At 35.3% G+C, this 18,920-nt stretch overlaps 1 protein-coding gene across 2 annotated transcripts in view; it reads left to right on the top strand.

Annotated features, from left to right (window-relative positions):
- Positions 1-13,642, top strand: part of LOC128234470 (fibrillin-2-like) — a 31,650-nt gene extending 18,008 nt beyond the window's left edge. Inside the window, exons 11-24 of one of the 2 annotated variants that reach the window (XM_052948730.1) lie at positions 242-364; positions 916-1,038; positions 2,162-2,284; positions 2,796-2,918; positions 4,059-4,181; positions 4,606-4,728; positions 4,921-5,043; positions 6,238-6,826; positions 7,210-7,332; positions 7,890-8,012; positions 9,089-9,211; positions 9,574-9,696; positions 10,208-10,330; positions 13,607-13,642. In XM_052948730.1, coding sequence (XP_052804690.1) covers positions 242-364; positions 916-1,038; positions 2,162-2,284; positions 2,796-2,918; positions 4,059-4,181; positions 4,606-4,728; positions 4,921-5,043; positions 6,238-6,404 — 1,028 coding nt within the window. In that variant the 3' untranslated portion in view covers positions 6,405-6,826; positions 7,210-7,332; positions 7,890-8,012; ... (2 more) ...; positions 10,208-10,330; positions 13,607-13,642. Of the gene's footprint in view, positions 1-241; positions 365-915; positions 1,039-2,161; positions 2,285-2,795; positions 2,919-4,058; positions 4,182-4,605; positions 4,729-4,920; positions 5,044-6,237; positions 7,333-7,889; positions 8,013-9,088; positions 9,212-9,573; positions 9,697-10,207; positions 10,331-11,416; positions 11,441-13,606 lie in introns of those variants that run through there. The other variant, XM_052948729.1, reaches the window with a different exon arrangement.
- The last annotated feature ends 5,278 nt before the right edge of the window (positions 13,643-18,920 follow it).

Raw genomic sequence — 18,920 nt, 5'->3', positions numbered from 1 at the left:
TCTTTTTGTTGCTGCAAAGCAATATGTTAACCCGTCATTGTATGAAAATTCCATGTGTCATATATTGGTGGTGATCCCAACAATTAGCATTAACGAACGATGAACATATTTTAATCTAGGAAATACAATAAAGGCAATTTTTGCGGGTGCTTTAAATTGATCAAATGATAGGGAATATAATTTTATTTCTAACGTTTATCCATGCAATTTGATTTTACCATATCGATACATGTCATTCCAGATGTAAATGAGTGTAGTTCCGACACAGCGAGATGTAGTCACACATGTACTAACACACAAGGCTCATTCACATGCTCATGTAGAAGCGGCTTTAGTTTATCGAGCGATGGTCGGACATGTTTTGGTATAATCTTTATTATTTATCTGTTTATTGCGATAAATGTGCACTCGTCAGCTGAGGATGTTTGCTAGCGTAGGAACAAAACACTTCAAATTAAATAATACATGAATGCCTTCTACGGCTTCACGTGGTCGTTGTTTTTGAGTGCATCCCTGTTCCCCAAGTTTCAATTGTAAAAAATACCGTGAAGCCTTTCAGGTTTCTGTGTAACGAAATTGTGCAATTTAAAATAAATAATTTGATACAACGACATGTTTCGGATTTCCCAAATGAGCTTATTTTAAAGCAAAGCAAAGGGGTTTCCCTGAATTTCTGACGGTTGCAACCGACCATAAACTGCGAAGTAGTACTTTCGTTGACTTCAATAAATATTTTACTAAGGATAGGTTGACTGGGTCGAAATCAGTTAATAAAAGTATATTCAAAATAGGACACATGCAGTGACGAACAAAACATCCAAAAGCCATGATTGCTCGGGCACCAGATTTATTAGATACTTAAGATCACATGACGTTCATCCGCTTGATCTTAACATATTTGCCCTTACATTCCAGACATTGACGAGTGTAGTTCCGGTACAGCGAGATGCAATCACACATGTGCCAACACACAGGGGTCATTTACATGCTCCTGTAGAAGCGGCTATAGATTAGCGAGTGACGGCATAACATGTTCAGGTTTGTTCTCAATTAGTATGATTTACTGGTTCAGATTATTTTTACACTTAGTTTGCTATCTTAACAAAGTACAAGTAGTAAAAAGCTGATAAAACAAACTGTATCATAATTGACATATTGAAGCAGTGTCAAGTGTCCCAAGCACTTTTAAATATAACTAATATATAGTTAAGTTTCACATTTTTAGACTTAACAATGTAGAATTGGACAACAGGCTTGCGCTTAGTCCTCGAATTTAACTATCAATCTTTGATTGGATGTCCCAACAGTTTCACACTTTTAAACTAAACAATGATGATTAAACATTAAACGGGCTTTGTACAACGGTCTTGCGCTTATTCCTCGAATTTAGCTATCATTCTGTGATTGGATGTCCTAAAATATAGTTGATTTTTAATAGCCCTTTCCAAATGAGTGTACCGAAAACGAATATTCTAAGCACCAATTCATTGAGTTCATTCTCACACCCAGTGATAATTCAAATTTGAGTGTAGTGCGACTGGCACCTTTTAACAAAACTGTCCTAAAATTGACAGTATAATTATCGTACTATCCATTAAATCGATAGGCACACAACTTAGCTGTATGTTTAAGTACCCCTATTCTACTGCGGTAAACATTGGCGATTTCTCTTGTGGCGCTTTTCTTCTACAGTGTTTTTAGTTATGCAGATTTATCTTGTCATTTTTCCAAGAAAGCTTCCTAGGCGGGCTGATACTTTTATATTGGGTCGTCCTTCAAGATCAAAACATGTTCTGGTTTGTTCTAAATTAGTATAACATTCTTTATTTATATTGTATACTATGGTTGCCATTTTAATATTGTACTGCTTATCTACTAAAATGTTGTAGAAACATCTAACTTTAGTATGAAAAACACCAAGTGACAATTCAAATTTGAATGTAGTCCGGCTTACATTTTTAAGCTGAGCTCTCCTCAAGTTTACACTTGAACTTTTAAACTATTCCATGAATTGATTGCCACCAAACTTAGCAGTATGGTTGAATAATTCTTTTTTAACTAAGGTGAGCATTTGCAATTTCCCTTGTGGCTCTTTTTTCTACAATGAAATGAGTTATGAATGAAAGCTCGTCAGAACAATTACCTCTTATTTGCATTGCAGATATAAACGAGTGTAGTTCTGGCAGAGCGACATGTCAACATGATTGTACTAACACAAACGGCTCATTCACATGTTCCTGCAGAGTCAGCTATACATTATCGAGTGACGGCCGGTCTTGTTTTGGTATAGGCTTTATCTTCTATATGTTTATTACGTTAAATGTTTACTCGCCGGCTGAGGTTTCGTGCCATTTGAGGAACTCAATAATTAATAAATACTCTATACTCTAGATAAACGTCACCTTAGTTTATTCGTACTTCAATTCACAATGTAACTTGTAAGTATTTTAGTGAAGCCTTTAAGAATGCCATGTAACGAAATTATGTAAAAAAAAAAAAATATTTCGATACAATAACACGTACCGGAATTCCATACGATAGCTTCCCATACTTTTTCACTTCTTTCACCGACAATTCACTCTGAGGTAGTACTTTCACTGACTGTAATGACCATTTTCATACGGAGATGTTGACTGGGTGGCATTCGGTCAATAAGGAAATATTCAAAATAGGACACAACCAGTGACCGATGGAACAACTAAACCCTTGATTGCTCGAGTACCAGATATATAAGATAATAAAGCTCGCGTTACGTTCATCCGCTTGATCTTAACTTTTTTGTCTTTACATTCCAGACATTGACGAGTGTAGTTTCGGCACAGCTAGATGTAATCACACATGTGCAAACACACAAGGGTCATTCACATGTTCCTGCCAAATCGGGTATAGTTTATCGAGCGACGGAAGAACATGTTCAGGTTTGTTTTCAATTAGCATCACACACAGTATTGGTGTTGTAAATAAAGGTTGTCATCTTAAAATTATGACTGTTCTCCAACTGATGTATGGAAGGAACATCATACTTGAGTTATCCTATCCACTTATACACAGAGTTAATTCTCACTAAAATTTCAAATTTGAGTGTTGTGCTGCTGACACATTTAAGCAAAGCAATCTTAAAACTGGCATAACAACCCTCGAACTATTCCATGAATGGAAATAAAACAAAGCAATATGGTTGAATGACAGTTTGAGAATGAGATGACCGTTGGCGATTACCCTTGTGGCGCTTTTGTTCTACAATGAATTAAGTTATGACAGTTTAGCTTTGTCTGAATATTTTTCTCGTTTTTGTTGAAGAAAGCTTCCTCGGCGGCTGATGCTAATATTTTCAGTCCGACGTTTTGACCGGTGTTGGTATTAAAATGTTAATTTATTTTACTGGCCTTTCCAAATCGGTACATAACAATCCTTGATAAACACACCTAGTTCTTATATAGACGATATAAACTGTGTTGTATGTGAAGCTTTGTGTTGTTGCTCAGTGTTCCCTGTTTGTGATTTTTTGTGTTCTATGTCTTTATCGGTAACCCCGTGACAATAAATGCGGTTTATGTTTAAACGTTTGGCTAGTGAGCTTTTTTCTGTAACTTTTCATATAAATATTAGTTCAACAGATAATATAATCAATTATCACTCGTGTTGCACAACCCACAATTCATTCTGGTTTTAATTGTTTCTTCAGTATTTTTTTCTTCCCGATATTTTCTGTGGTGAGGGTCAAGTAATGGTCTTGTTTGTGGATGTAGTGTTATTTGTGAACCCATTATTTGATGAAAAGTCCTTGCTTCTTGTGGGCTGTGATCCCAACATTAATTAAGGAAGACAATTTGATGAATTTATGGTATGTCTGTGTTGTCTCTGATCATTTTACAGTTACAATACAGTACAGTTAGTTTACAAAAAACATTAGCCATGAAAAACTGATACTTTGGAAATGTTCAAAACGCCATCATTGTGATCGCATTTAATATTTTATCAAATCACAGATATATTAATTTATTTCCAAAGTTTATCCACAAAATTTGATTTTACCATTTTCATACATGTCATTCCAGATGTAAATGAGTGTAGTTCCGGCATAGCAAGATGTACCCACACATGTGCCAACACACAAGGCTCGTTCACATGTTCCTGTAGAAGCGGTTATACAATATTAAGCAACGGCAGAACGTGTTCCGGTTTGTTTTCTAGAAATTCAAAATGTGAATTGAATAGGAATGAAATAGTCATGCTGTTTGTGTTTTTTTTTTGAAAGGTTTGGTTAATAGACACAATGGACAATCTTAATCTGTTCACTTGTCATTTAAGCGTTTTTTAAAATAATTTAGTGAATTACGGATGAAAGGCAACATGCCTTCTTGATGAAGATTGCTTGAAGTGTATATGGTTTGTCTGTGTATGTTGCAATATTGTTTCAGTAACGTCACATAATAGGTATTTTTATAAAACAAAATTGACCATAAAACACTAATTACACTCAAAACGAAATTAAAAGCCATCCTAGCGGGTGCTTTTTTTGATAAGACGACTGAAATTTTTCATTTTACTTCTAATGTTAGTACAGACTGTTTGATCAAACAATATTCATATATTTTATTCTAGAAGTAAATGAGTGTAGTTCTGGCACAGCGAGATGTAGTCACATATGCACCAACACAGCAGGCTCATTCACATGTTCCTGTAGAAGCGGCTATATTCTATCTAGCGACAGAAGATCATGTTCTGGTTTGTTATCATTTAGTTACACAATCATTATTTGTATTGTTTAGTAAGATTGTCATCCTAGACTAGGACTGTTTTACAACTGATTGTTTAAAGGAACCTCAGCTTGATTATCCAAAGCAATTATTTATAACTTCTAAATTATACGTTTATCCACAAATTTCGATCTAACCATATGCAAACATTTCATTCCAGATGTAAATGAGTGTAGTTCGGACACAGCAGGATGTAGTCACATATGCACCAACGCAGCAGGCTCATTCACATGTTCATGTAGAAGCGGCTATACTTTATCGGGCGACGGCAGATCATGTTCTGGTTTGTTCTCAATTACTGTCATAATATGTATGCAAAAAGCTGCAGAAACAAGGTCAGTAGCAAAACGTTTAAACATAAACCCGGTTTAATGGCACTGGGTAAACGCCAAAGACATAGAACATAAAATCACAAACAAGCTGTTCTTGTATTGTCAACTTAAGTTGCGATCTTTACAGACGCCTGCCTCACAACTGACATACAGAAAGAACATCAAAAAGAAGTATTCTAATCACTAATACATTTAGTTTATTCTTACACACATCGACAATTCAAATTCCTGTGAAGGTGCGGCTGACACTCTTAACAAAACACTCTTCAAATTGACAGTATAACGTTTGAACTCGACCACGAATGGATGGTCACAAAACAAAGCAGTATGTTTGAACATCCCTTTTTGACTGAGGTATGTTTGGCGAAATACTGTTATGCTCTTGTTCTACAATTAGTGCAGTTATGAAAGATAAGATCGTCTGAATTGTTAGCTCGCCATTTTTCGAAGAAAGCGTCCTCAGCAGGCTATATGTATCAATTTGGCTCAAACGTTATGTCCGTTTTAGTATTTAAATGGTACTTAGTACATAAGTTGATATAATCAATTAACACGTATGTTGCACACCTCATAATCACTTTAGCTTTAATTGTTTATGCAGCTCTATTCTTCCCAATATTTTCGTCTGTGGTGAATGTAAGCATTCGATAATGGCCTTTTTTGTGGATGCAATGTCATATGCGCCTAGCATTGATTGCAAAACCAAATTCATGTATGGAAATTGATCCAACATTTATTGATGATGGTAAATTGTTGCATGTTTGGTATTTTTGTGTTGTCTGTGACCTTTTTGATTTACATTAGATTACCAGTACTTTTTAGGACAAACATTGACCATGACCTACAGGAATTTTGAAATTACAAATAAGGCCATCATTGCGTGTGCTTCCATTTGATCAAAGGACAGAAATACAATTTTAATGCCCTGTATGTGTTTATAGTCTGTGTTTTCTGCGATCTTCTTTCAGTTTAATTATTTTACATGTTTATTTGAATGACAATAAAGCACGAACAACTGATAACATTGGAAATCAATTGAAAGCCATTATGTGGGGTGCTTCCTTTTCATCAAACGACGGATATTGTTTGACTTATAACGTTTTTCTTCACAATTTAACTTCATCATTATGCGTATGTTATTTCAGATGTAAATGAGTGTAGTGCCGGCACAGCAAGATGTAATCACACATGTACCAACACACCAGGTTCATTCACATGTTCCTGTAGAAGTGGCTATAGTTTATCGAGCGACAGCAGAATATGTTCTGGTTTGTTTTCAATTCGTATCACACACTTTATTTGTATTGATTAAAAAGGACGCCGACTTAACATAAGACTGTTTTACAACGAACTTAACAGGAACATCAGACTTGAGTATTCTTATTACTTATCAATAGCTTTATTTAAACGTTTTTACATATTATTGAATTTGACTTAATATATGCCTACTTTTCCAGATGTAAATGAGTGTATTTCCGGCACAGCCCGATGTAGTCACATATGCACAAACACAGCAGGCTCATTCACATGTTCCTGTAGAAATGGCTATACTTTATCTAGCAATGGCAAATCATGTTCTGGTTTGTTCTCAGTAGCATCACAAACTGTATTTGAATTATACATTTTGTTTGCATCTAAACAGAGGACAGTTTCACAACTGATATGTTGCAGAAACATAAAAAATGAGAATCCTAAGCAGAAATTCATTGAGGTTATAAACTAAAGGCCATTTTGGTACTTAAATGTAATTTACTACAGAAGTCTCTATACTCAATTAACGCGTGTGTTTCAAAACGCACTTTTAACTCTGGTTTTTTATTTAAACAGTTCTGTTCGTCCCCATGTTATTGTCTGTGGGAAGATTTAGCGTCTGAGAGTGTTCTATTTGTTGCTGCAAAACAATATGTCAACCCGTCATTGTATGCAAATCCCATGTGTCATATATTGGTGGTGATCCCAACAATAAGCATTAACGATGAACATATTTTAATCTAGGAAATACAATAAAGGCAATATTTACGGGTGCTTTAAATTGATCAAATGAAAGGGAATATAATTTTACTGTTAACGTTAATCCATGCAATTTGATACAACCATATCGATACATGTCATTCCAGATGTAAATGAGTGTAGTTCCGACACAGCAGGATGTAGTCACACATGTACTAACACACAAGGCTCATTCACATGCTCATGTAGAAGCGGCTTTAGTTTATCGAGCGACGGCCGGGCATGTTTTGGTATAATCTTTACTATTTATCTGTTAATTGCGATAAATGTGCACTCGTCAGCTGAGGATGTTTGTCAGCGTAGAACAATACACTTTAAATTAAATAATACATAAATACCTTCTACCGATTCCCATCGTCGATGTTTTTGAGTGACGAGCATCCCAGTTCCCCATGTAACAATTGTAAGAAATACCGTGAAGCCTTTCAGGTTTTGGTGTGAAGAAATTGTGCAATTTGAAAAAAGCATATTTCGATACAACGACATATACCATATTTCCGAATGGGAGCATTTCAAAGCAAAGCAAAGGGGTTTCCCTGTTTTTGTACAGTTACAACAGCCTTTTAACTCCGACGTAGTGTACTTTCATAGACTTAAATGCCCATTTTGATAAGGCGGGGTTGACTGGGTTGAAATCAGTTAATAAAAGTATATTCGAAATAGGACACAAGCTGTGAAGAACATAGCATCCAAATTCCGTGATTGCTCGGGCACCAGATTTATAAGATGCTTAAGATGACATTATGTTCATCCGCTTGATCTTAACATATTTAACTTTATATTCCAGACATTGACGAGTGTAGTTCCGGCACAGCGAGATGCAATCATACATGTGCCAACACACAGGGATCATTTACATGCTCGTGCAGAAGCGGCTATAGTTTAGCGAGTGACGGCATAACATGTTCAGGTTTGTTCTCAATTAGTATGATTTACTGGTTCATATTAATTTTACACTTAGTTTGCTATCTTAACAAAGTACAAGTAGTAAAAAGCTGATAAAACAAATTGTATCATAACTGACATATCAAAAAACTGTCAAGTCACCTAAGCACAAATATAACTTAAATATTGTTCAGTTTCACACTTTTAAACTTACCAATGCAGAATTGGACATTTATCGGGCTTTGAACAACAGTCTTGCGTTTAGTTCGCGAATATAACTATCTTATTTGATGGCCTAAAATATAGTTGAATTTTGATAGCCCGTTCCAAATGAGCGTACCGAACAGTATCCTAAGCACTAATTCATTGAGTTCATTCTCGCACCCAGTGATAATTCAAATTTGAATGTAGTGCGACTTGTACCTTTTAACAAAACTATCCTCAAATTGACAGTATTACTATCGTACTATCCAATAAATCGATAGGCACACAACTTAGCTGTATGTTTTAGTACCCCTATTCTACTGCCGTAAACATTGGCAATTTCTCTTGTGGCGCACTTCTTCTACAATGTTTGCAGTTATGCAGATTTATCTTGTCATTTTTCCTAGAAAGCTTCCTAGGCGGGCTGATATTTGCTCGTCCCTCAAGATCGTTTTTTTGGTATTCAAATGCAATTTAGTACAAACTTGTGCTGTAATCAATGAACACGTGTGCAAAACCTATTACTCCCTTTGGTTTTAATTATTTATACAGTTCTTTCCTTGCACATATTTCGTCTGTGGTGAGCGTAAGCATCCGATAATGGTCTTATTGAATGTAAAACCCAAAATTCATATATGGGTGGTGATCCAAAATTTTATTAATGTTGGTAATTTGATGAATTGGTGGTCTGCCTGTTTTTGTCCGTGATCATGTTTTCAGTTACATTACAGATAAAATTACGATTAAACATTGAATATGAACAACACGTGATTTTCGAAAATACACTAAAGCCTATTATTGCGGGTGCTTTAGTTTGATAAAAGGAATAAATATAATCTTACTTCTAAGTTGTATCCACGCAATTTGATCTTATCACATTCCAATATGGCATTCCAGATGTAAATGAGTGTAGTTCAGGCACAGTGATATGTAGTCACACATGTACCAACACACCAGGCTCATTCACATGTTCCTGTAGTAACGGCTATACTTTATCGAGCGACGGCAAAACATGTTCAGGTTTGTTCTCAATTATTATAACATTCCTTATTTATATTGTATACTATGGTTGCCATTTTAATATTGTACTGCTTATCTACTAAAATCTTGTAGAAACATCTAACATTCGTATGAAAAACACCCAGTGACAATTCAAATTTGAAGTAGTCCGGCTTACATTTTTAAGATGAACAATCCTCAAATTTACACATTAACTATTAAACTATTCCATGAGTTGATGGCCACAAAACGAAGCAGTATGGTTGAATAACCCTTTTTTGACTAAGGTGAGCTTTTGCAATTTCCCATGTGGCTTTGTTTTACAATGAAATGAGTTATGAATGAAGGCTCGTCAGAACAATTACCTCTTATTTGCATTGCAGATATAAACGAGTGTAGTTCTGGCAGAGTGACATGTCATCACACATGTACTAACACAAACGGCTCATTCACATGTTCGTGTAGAGGCGGCTATACATTATCGAGTGACGGCCGGTCTTGTTCTGGTATAGGCTTTATCATCTATAAGTTTATTACGTTAAATGTTTACTCGCCAGCTGAGGTTTTGTGCCATTTGAGGAACTCAATAATTAATAAATACTCTATACTCTATATAAACGTCACCTTAGTTTATTTGTACTTCAATTCACAATGTAACTTGTAAGTATTTTAGTGAAGCCTTTAAGAATGCCATGTAACGAAATTATGTTAAAAGAAATAAATATTTCGATACAATAACACGTACCGGAATTCCATACGATAGCTTCCCATAAATTTTCACTTCTTTCACCGACCATTCACTCTGAGGTAGTACTTTCACTGACTGTAATGATCATTTTCATACGGAGATGTTGACTGGGTGGCGTTCGGTTAAGAAGGAAATATTCAAAATAGGACACAACCAGTGACCGATTGAACAATCAAACCCTTGATTGCTCGAGTACCAGATATATAAGATAATAAAGCTCGCGTTACGTTCATCCGCTTGATCGTAACATTTTTGTCTTTACATTCCAGACATTGACTAGTGTAGTTTCGGCACAGCTAGATGTAATCACACATGTGCAAACACACAAGGGTCATTCACATGTTCCTGCCGAATCGGGTATAGTTTATCGAGCGACGGAAGAACATGTTCAGGTTTGTTTTCAATTAGCATCACACACAGTATTTGTGTTGTAAATAAAGGTTGTCATCTTAAAATTATGACTGTTCTCCAACTGATGTATGGAAGGAACATCATACTTGAGTTATCCTACCCACTAATACACAGAGTTCATTCTCACTCATATTTCAAATTTGAGTGTTGTGATGCTGACACTTTTTAGCAAAGCAATCTTAAAACTGGCATAATAACGCTCGAACTATTGCATGAATGGAAATAAAACAAAGCAATATGGTTGAATTACAGTTTGAGAATGAGATGACCGTTGGCAATTACCCTTCTGGCGCTTTTGTTCTACAATGAATTAAGTTATGACAGTTTAGCTTTGTCTGAATATTTCTCTCTTTTTGTTGGAAGAAAGCTTCCTCGGCGGCTGATGCTAATATTTTCAGTCCAACGTTTTGACCGGTGTTGGTATTAAAATGTTAATTTATTTTACTGGCCTTTCCAAATCGGTACCTAACAATCCTTGATTAACAAACCTAGTTCTTACATAGACGATATAAACTGTGTTGTATGTGAAGCTTTGTGCTGTTGCTCAATGTTTCTTGTTTGTGATTTTTTTGTGTTCTTTATCGGTAACCCCGTGACAATAAATGCGGTTTATGTTTAATCGTTTGGCTAGTGAGCTTTTTTCAGTATTTTTTTCATATAAATATTAGTTCAACAGATACTATAATCAATTATCACTCGTGTTGCACAACCCACAATTCATTCTGGTTTTAATTGTTTTTTTCAGTAGTTTTTCTTCCCGATATTTTCTGTGGTGAGTGGTCAAGTAATGGTCTTGTTTGTGGATGTAGTGTTATTTGTGAACCCATCATTTAATAAAAAGTCCTTGCTTCTTGTGGGCTGTGGTCCCAACATTTATTAAGGAAGGCAATTTGATGTATTTATGGTATGTCTGTGTTGTCTCGGATCATTTTACAGTTACAATACAGTACAGTTAGTTAACAAAAAACATTAGCAATGAAAAACTGATAACTTGGAAATGTACAAAACGCCATCATTGTGATCGCATTTAATATTTGATTTAACCATTTTCATACATGTCATTCCAGATGTAAATGAGTGTAGTACCGGAATAGCAAGATGTACTCACACATGTGCCAACACACAAGGCTCGTTCACATGTTCCTGTAGAAGCGGTTATACATTATTGAGCAACGGCAGAACGTGTTCCGGTTGGTTCCCTAAAATATCAAAATGTGAATTGAATAGGAATGAAATACTAGTAGTCATGCTATGTTGTGGCTTTTGTTCATAGGTTTGGTAAATGGACACGATGGGCAATCTTAATCTGTTCACTTGTCATTTAAGCGTTTTTTAAAATAATTTAGTGAATTACGAATGAAAGGCAACATGCCTTATTGTTGAAGATAGCTTGAAGAATATATGGTTTGTCTGTGTATGCTGCAATATTGTTTTAGTAACGTCTCATAATAGGTATTTTTATAAAACAAAATTGACCATAAAACACTAGTTACACTCAAAACGAAATTTAAAGCCATCCTAGCGGGTGCTTTTATTTGTTAAGAAGACTGAAATTTTTCATTTTACTTCTAATGTTAATACAGACTGTTTGATCAAACAATATTCATACATTTTATTCTAGATGTAAATGAGTGTAGTTCTGGCACAGCGAGATGTAGTCACATATGCACCAACACAGCAGGCGCATTCACATGTTCCTGTAGAAGCGGCTATATTCTATCTAGCGACAGAAGATCATGTTCTGGTTTGTTATCATTTAGTAACACAATCATTTTTTGTATTGTTTAGTAAGATTGTCATCCTAGACTAGGACTTTTTTACAACTGATTGCTTAAAGGAACCTCAACTTGATAATCATAAGCAATTCTAAATACCTTCTAAATTATACGTTTATCCACAAATTTCAATCTAACAATATGCAAACATTTCATTCCAGATGTAAATGAGTGTAGTTCGGACACAACAGGATGTAGTCACATATGCACCAACACAGCAGGCTCATTCACATGTTCATGTAGAAGCGGCTATACTTTATCGGGCGACGGCAGATCATGTTCTGGTTTGTTCTCAATTACTGTCACAATATGTATGCAAAAAGCTGCAGAAACAAGCTCAGTAGCAAAAAGTTGAAACATAAACCCGGTTGAATGGCACTGGGTAAACGCCAAAGACATAGAACATAAAATCACAAACAAGCTGTACTTGTATTGTCAACTTAAGTTGCGATCTTTACAGACGCCTGCCTCACAACTGACATTCAGAAAGAACATCAAAAAGAAGTATTCTAATCACTAATACATTTAGTTTATTCTTACACACATCGACAATTCAAATTACTGTGAAGTGCGGCTGACACTCTTAACAAAACACTCTTCAAATTGACAGTATAACGTTTGAACTCGACGACGAATGGATGGTCACAAAACAAAGCAGTATGTTTTAACATTCCTTTTTGACTGAGGTATGTTTGGCGAAATACTGTTATGCTCTTGTTCTACAAATAGTGCAGTTATGAAAGATAAGATCGTCTGAATTGTTAGCTCGCCATTTTTCGAAGAAAGCGTCCTCAGCAGGCTATATGTATCAATTTGGCTCAAACGTTATGTCCGTTTTAGTATTTAAATGGTACTTAGTACATAAGTTGATATAATCAATTAACACGTATGTTGCACACCTCATAATCACTTTAGCTTTAATTGTTTATGTAGCTCTATTTTTCCCAATATTTTCGTCTGGGTAGAATGTAAGCATCCGCCGATAATGGCCTTTTTTGTGGATGCAATGTCATATGTGCCTAGAATTGAATGCACAACCAAATTCATGTATGGAAATTGATTCAACATTTATTGATGACGGTAAGTTATTGCATGTATGGTATTTTTGTGTTGTCTGTGACCTTTTTGCAGTTACATTACATTACCAGTACTTTTTAGGACAAACATTGACCATGACCTACAGGAATTTTGAAATTACAAAAAAGGCCATCATTGCGTGTGCTTCCATTTGATCAAAGGACAGAAATACATTTTTAATGCCCTTCATGTGTTTATAGTCTGTGTAGTCTGCGATCTTCTTTCAGTTTTATTATATTACATGTTTATTTGAATGACAATAAAGCGCGATCAACTGATAACATTGGAAATCAATTGAAAGCCATTATGTGGGGTGCTTCCTTTTCATCAAACGAAGGATTTTGTTTTACTTAAAACGTTTATCTTCACAATTTGACCACATCATATTCGCGTATGTTATTTCAGATGTAAATGAGTGTAGTGCCGGCACAGCAAGATGTAATCACACATGTACCAACACACCAGGTTCATTCACATGTTCCTGTAGAAGTGGCTATAGTTTATCGAGCGACGGCAGAACATGTTCTGGTTTGTTCTCAATTCGTATCACAAACTTTATTTGTATTGATTTAAAAGGACTCCAACTTAACATAAGACTGTTTTACAATGAACTTACTAAAAACGAACATCAGATTTGAGTATGCTTATTACTTATCAATAGCTTTAATCAAACGTTTATACATATTATTGAATTTAGCTTAATATATGCCTACTATTCCAGATGTAAATGAGTGTATTTCCGGCACAGCGAGATGTAGTCACATGTGTACCAACTCACCAGGCTCATTCACATGTTCCCGTTGAAGCAGCTATACACTGTCGAGCGACGGCAGATCTTGTTCTGGTTTGTGCTCAATTAGTATAACATTCTTTATTTGTAGTGTGTAATATGGGTGCCATCTTAAGACTGGACGGCTTATCAACTAAAGTAATAAAATCACATCGAATTTCAATATAAAACACAATAATATATAGAGTTCATTCCCACACGCAGTGACAATTCAAATTTGAATGTAGTCTGGCTCACATAGTTAATCAAAACCATCCTCAAATTAACACTATAACTAATAAAATATTCCATGAAATGATGGCCACCAAACTAAGCGGTATGGTTGAATAATCCATTTTGGCTTAGGTGAGTATTGGCAATTTCCCATATTGCGCTCTTGTTCTACAATGAAATGAGTTATGAATGAAATCTCGTCAGAATATTAACCTCTTCATTTTTCGAAGAAAGCTGCATTGGCGGGATAACACTACTATCTTGGCTCAAACTTAATGACCGTCCATGGTATTTAAACATAACTTAGTACATATGTAGGCAGAATCAATTAATTAGTGGCAAATACAATAACTCACTCTGTTATCAAATAAGTATAGTTCTTATTAGCCCCATATTTTTGTCTGATGTGAGCGTTGACGTCCAAAAATGGTCTTTGTCGAAGGATTGTTGTCTTTTAACCCGTCATTTAATGCAAATTTCATGCTTCAATAATAAGGTGGTGACACAAACAATTATTAATAAAAGAAGTTAGATGTAGTTTTGGTTTGTCTTTGTTTTCCGTGCATTTTACATGAACCTTTTAACGTTTATCTACACATTTTGACCAAACCATATCCATGCATTTCATTCCAGATACAGATGAATGTAGTTCCGGCACAGCGAGATGTAGTCACACATGTGCTAACACACAAGGTTCTTTCATATGCTCCTGTAGAAGCGGCCATTCTTTATCCACCGACGGCAGAACATGTTCTGGTTTGTTCACAAAATATCACTAATTGTATTCATATTGTACATTAAGGTTGCATCTTAATAGAAGACTGTCTCACAACTGACATGTTGCAGTAACATAAAACTGAGTATCCCAATCACTAATACGTTGAGTTTATTCGCACACCAAGGGGCAATTCAATTTTGGGTGTAATACAGCTTACACTATTGACCAAAACTATCCTCGAATTGACCTATAACTATCGAACTATCCAAAGGATGGATGGCCATAAAAGAAAGCAGTATGATGGAGTTACCCAATTCTTCCGAGTCGAGCATTAGCGATTTCTCTTGTGGTGTCCTTTTTCTACAATGAGTGCAGTGATAAAAATTAAGCTTTTCAAATCATTTAGATTGTCATTTTAAATAAAGCTTCTAAGGCGAGCTTACAATATTATTTGGCTCCGATCTAATGACCGTTTGTGGTATATTAATGAAATTTAGTACACAAGTTGTTATAATCAATAAACACTTGTGTTGCAAAACCCATAACTCTTTTAGGTTTTAATTTTTTGAACATATCGTTTCCATATATTCGTCTGTAGTGAGCGTAAGCATCCGATAATAGTCTTTGTGTGGATGCAGGGTATTATGGTAACGCTTCATTCATTCACGCAGAATTCATGCTTCATATGTTGGCGGTGATCCCATCATTTATTGATTAAGGTTATTTGATGTATTTACGGAATGTCCGTTTTATCTGTGATCATTTTTCAGTTACACTGCATAAAGGGTAATGTTAAGAACAAACATTGAACATGAATAACTGGTAATTTTGAAAATACTCTAAAGGACATTATTGCTGGTGCTTTAATTTGATTTAATAACAAACAAATAGTTTAACTTCTAACATTTATTCACGCAATTGGATATAACCATATCCATATAAGTCACTCCAGATGTAAATGAGTGTAGTTCCGGCACAGCAAGATGTAGTCAACTGTGTACAAACAAACAAGGGTCATTCACATGCTCATGTAGAAGCGGCTATACTTTAGGGAGCGACCGCAGAGCATGTTATGGTAGAGTCCCAATTTATTGAAATACTATAAGATAAGGTTTACTGTATCAGAGGTGTGCTTTCTTCTTAAAATACATATAATGATAAAATTTAATCACATATGAGAAGTTATCTGGAAAAGGCGGTATTATATATCAGAAATAAAGTCTAGAGCTTATCAACTAAAATAATAAAGTCACAACGATTGTCCACACAATTGAATTTGACTTAATATATGCATCCCTTCCAGATGTAAATGAATGTAGTTCCGGCACAGCGAGATGTGGTCACACATGTGCCAACACACAAGGCTCATTCACATGTTCCTGTAGAAGTGGCTATATTTTATCGAGCGACGGTCGGACATGTTCTGGTATACACTTTATCATTTATGTATTAATTACGATAAATGTGAAATTGTCAGCAAAGGATTTGTGCAATTTTGGACCAACACACTTCCAATTCAATTGTAAATGATTATCTTCTACGGATTCACGTCGAAAATGTTTATTGACGGACGAGTATTTCAACTACACAAATAATAACTGTACGAAATACCGTGATGAATTTCAGGATGCCATGTTACGAAATTAAAAAAAGAAAAGAATTAAATAAACCTTTCAATACAACGATACGTACTTGTTTTCCAATTGAGAGCATTTTAAAGCCAAGCCAAGGTTTCTTTACTGATTTTCTCACGGTTGTAACATACAATATACTCCGAAATAGTCCAAGCACTATAATGACCAATTTAATATAAAGAGTTTAACTGGGTCGCATTCAGTTAATGTAAAAAATACAGTCGAACCCCGTTGGCTCGAACTCGCTTGGCCTAAATTCCAATTTAATAAAGGTTAACATTCCTGCTTGCCTCGAAATTAACGAGGCTCCAGGTTATTTCGCCGGTACATAGGACTTCGAGCCAACGGGGTTCGAATGAATTCGAGGTAAGACGCAATCAGTGACAAACAGAACATCCAAAAGCTATGATTGCCCGGGCAACAGAATTATAAACAACGTTCTTCCGCTTAATCGTTATATATTTGAGGATACATTCCAGATATTGACGAGTGTAGTTCCGGCACTGCGAGATGTGATCACACATGTTCAAACACACAAGGCTCATTCATATGTTCCTGTAAAAGCGGATATAGGTTATCGACTGACGGCAGAACATGCTCAGGTTTGTTCTCAATTAGAAAGACAAACTGTATTCTTTTTGTAAATATAGGCTGCATCTAAATAGAGAACTCACTCAAAACTGCCATATTGCAGGAACATATTGTATTGTAAACTAAGGTTGCAAAAACAAAGGCCACGAAAGAAAGAAGTATGATTTAATTAAACTTTTCGACTGAGATGACCGTTGGCGATTTCCCTTTTGGCTCCTTTTATCTAAAGTGAATGCAGTAATGAAAGTTTAGCTTGTCTGAATATTTAGCTCGTTCTTTTTGAAAAAAAGCTTTCTAGGAGGGCTAATACTTTTATCCTGGCTCCAACATAATAACCATGCATGTTATTTTAATATATACTCAGTACGTATGTTACCATAATCAATGTCAAGTTGGTCAAGTTGCCAATTAAGGAACAACACACTTCCATTACAAAAAACTAATGATTTCCTTTCCGAATTCACGTCGTTTTTTGACAGAGTAATATCTATATTCTAAATTTAACCAATGGAAGAAATACTATGGAACGAAATTGAGTAATTTGAAATTAATACTTCGATATAACGACACGTGCGGGATTTCTCTATGAGAGAATTTATCAAGACACGCCTAGTTTTTTCCTTGATTTTCTGATAGTTACAACCGACCAACCACCCCGAAGTAGTACTTTAATAGATTTTAATGACGATTGCAATAGGGAATGGGAGACTGGGTCGCATTCGGCTAATGAAAAAAACATATTCGAATAAGGACACGGGCAAATGCCAACAAACATCCCAAAGCTATTATTTCTCGGGCACAAGAATTATAACATTCATATTGGCCTATATATTCCAGATATTGACGAGTGTAGTTCAGGCACAGCAAGATGTAATCAGACATGTGACAACATACAAGGTTCATTCATTTGTTCTTGTAGAAGCGGCTATAGTTTATCTAGTGATGACCGAACATGTTCAGGTATATTTCTATTAACATGTGTATGCAAAAACATACAGGCCGAGGTTCAGTGTCATTTAAGCATGAATAGAATTTTAATTCATAAACTGATTAATACACATGGCTCTTTCAGGTGCTCCTGTAGTTTATTGAGCGACGGGAGAACATATTCTGGTTTCGTATTTCTAATTGAGATTTTAAGTTTAGCTGTACATGTATCTTTGATAATAATTGCAGTTTTGACTTTTACGTTTTAGATTATTACAGTCATGACACAGATACAACAGTCATTAAATGCCTCTCCTTAAATTGATAATTCCGCCAGGTCAAATATCTTTTATTCATAAAAGTTGCATGCATCATACTAAAATTATAATAAGAAGACAGTGAAAACTTAATGGACAAGCCTAGAGTAGAAGCCAACAAATTACGAGGAATCTGTCACTATCCTAAAAACCAAACCGATAGCGATTCAAGACACACAACGTATAACGCAGCAAAGATATATTGAACATGCAGACAAACATATTTATTAACAAATGTTGGATTACGGCTTTGGAACTGTAAGCGAAAACAGAGCTCAATGGCGGTTTAAGCTAGTTTATGGGTCCTCAAGCTCATACCAAACATTAATTAATAATTGCAAAATTAATCGTATATGCATATCGACAATAATATTGTGACCCATTTATAATCGTGTTTGAACAACATTATTCATTAAAACAGATGATGATGAATGCAATAACAAAACTCACTTCTGTGATCAATTATGTACGAACGAAGAAGGGGCGTATAGCTGCTCCTGTAGATCAGGATATTTGTTGGACGCAAATA

The sequence above is a fragment of the Mya arenaria genome, chromosome 5 (genome assembly GCF_026914265.1).
Source record: "Mya arenaria isolate MELC-2E11 chromosome 5, ASM2691426v1".
NCBI lineage: Eukaryota > Metazoa > Mollusca > Bivalvia > Myida > Myidae > Mya > Mya arenaria.
Note: the sequence above shows the minus strand (reverse complement) of the source record. Positions and strands in the feature narration are given on the sequence as shown.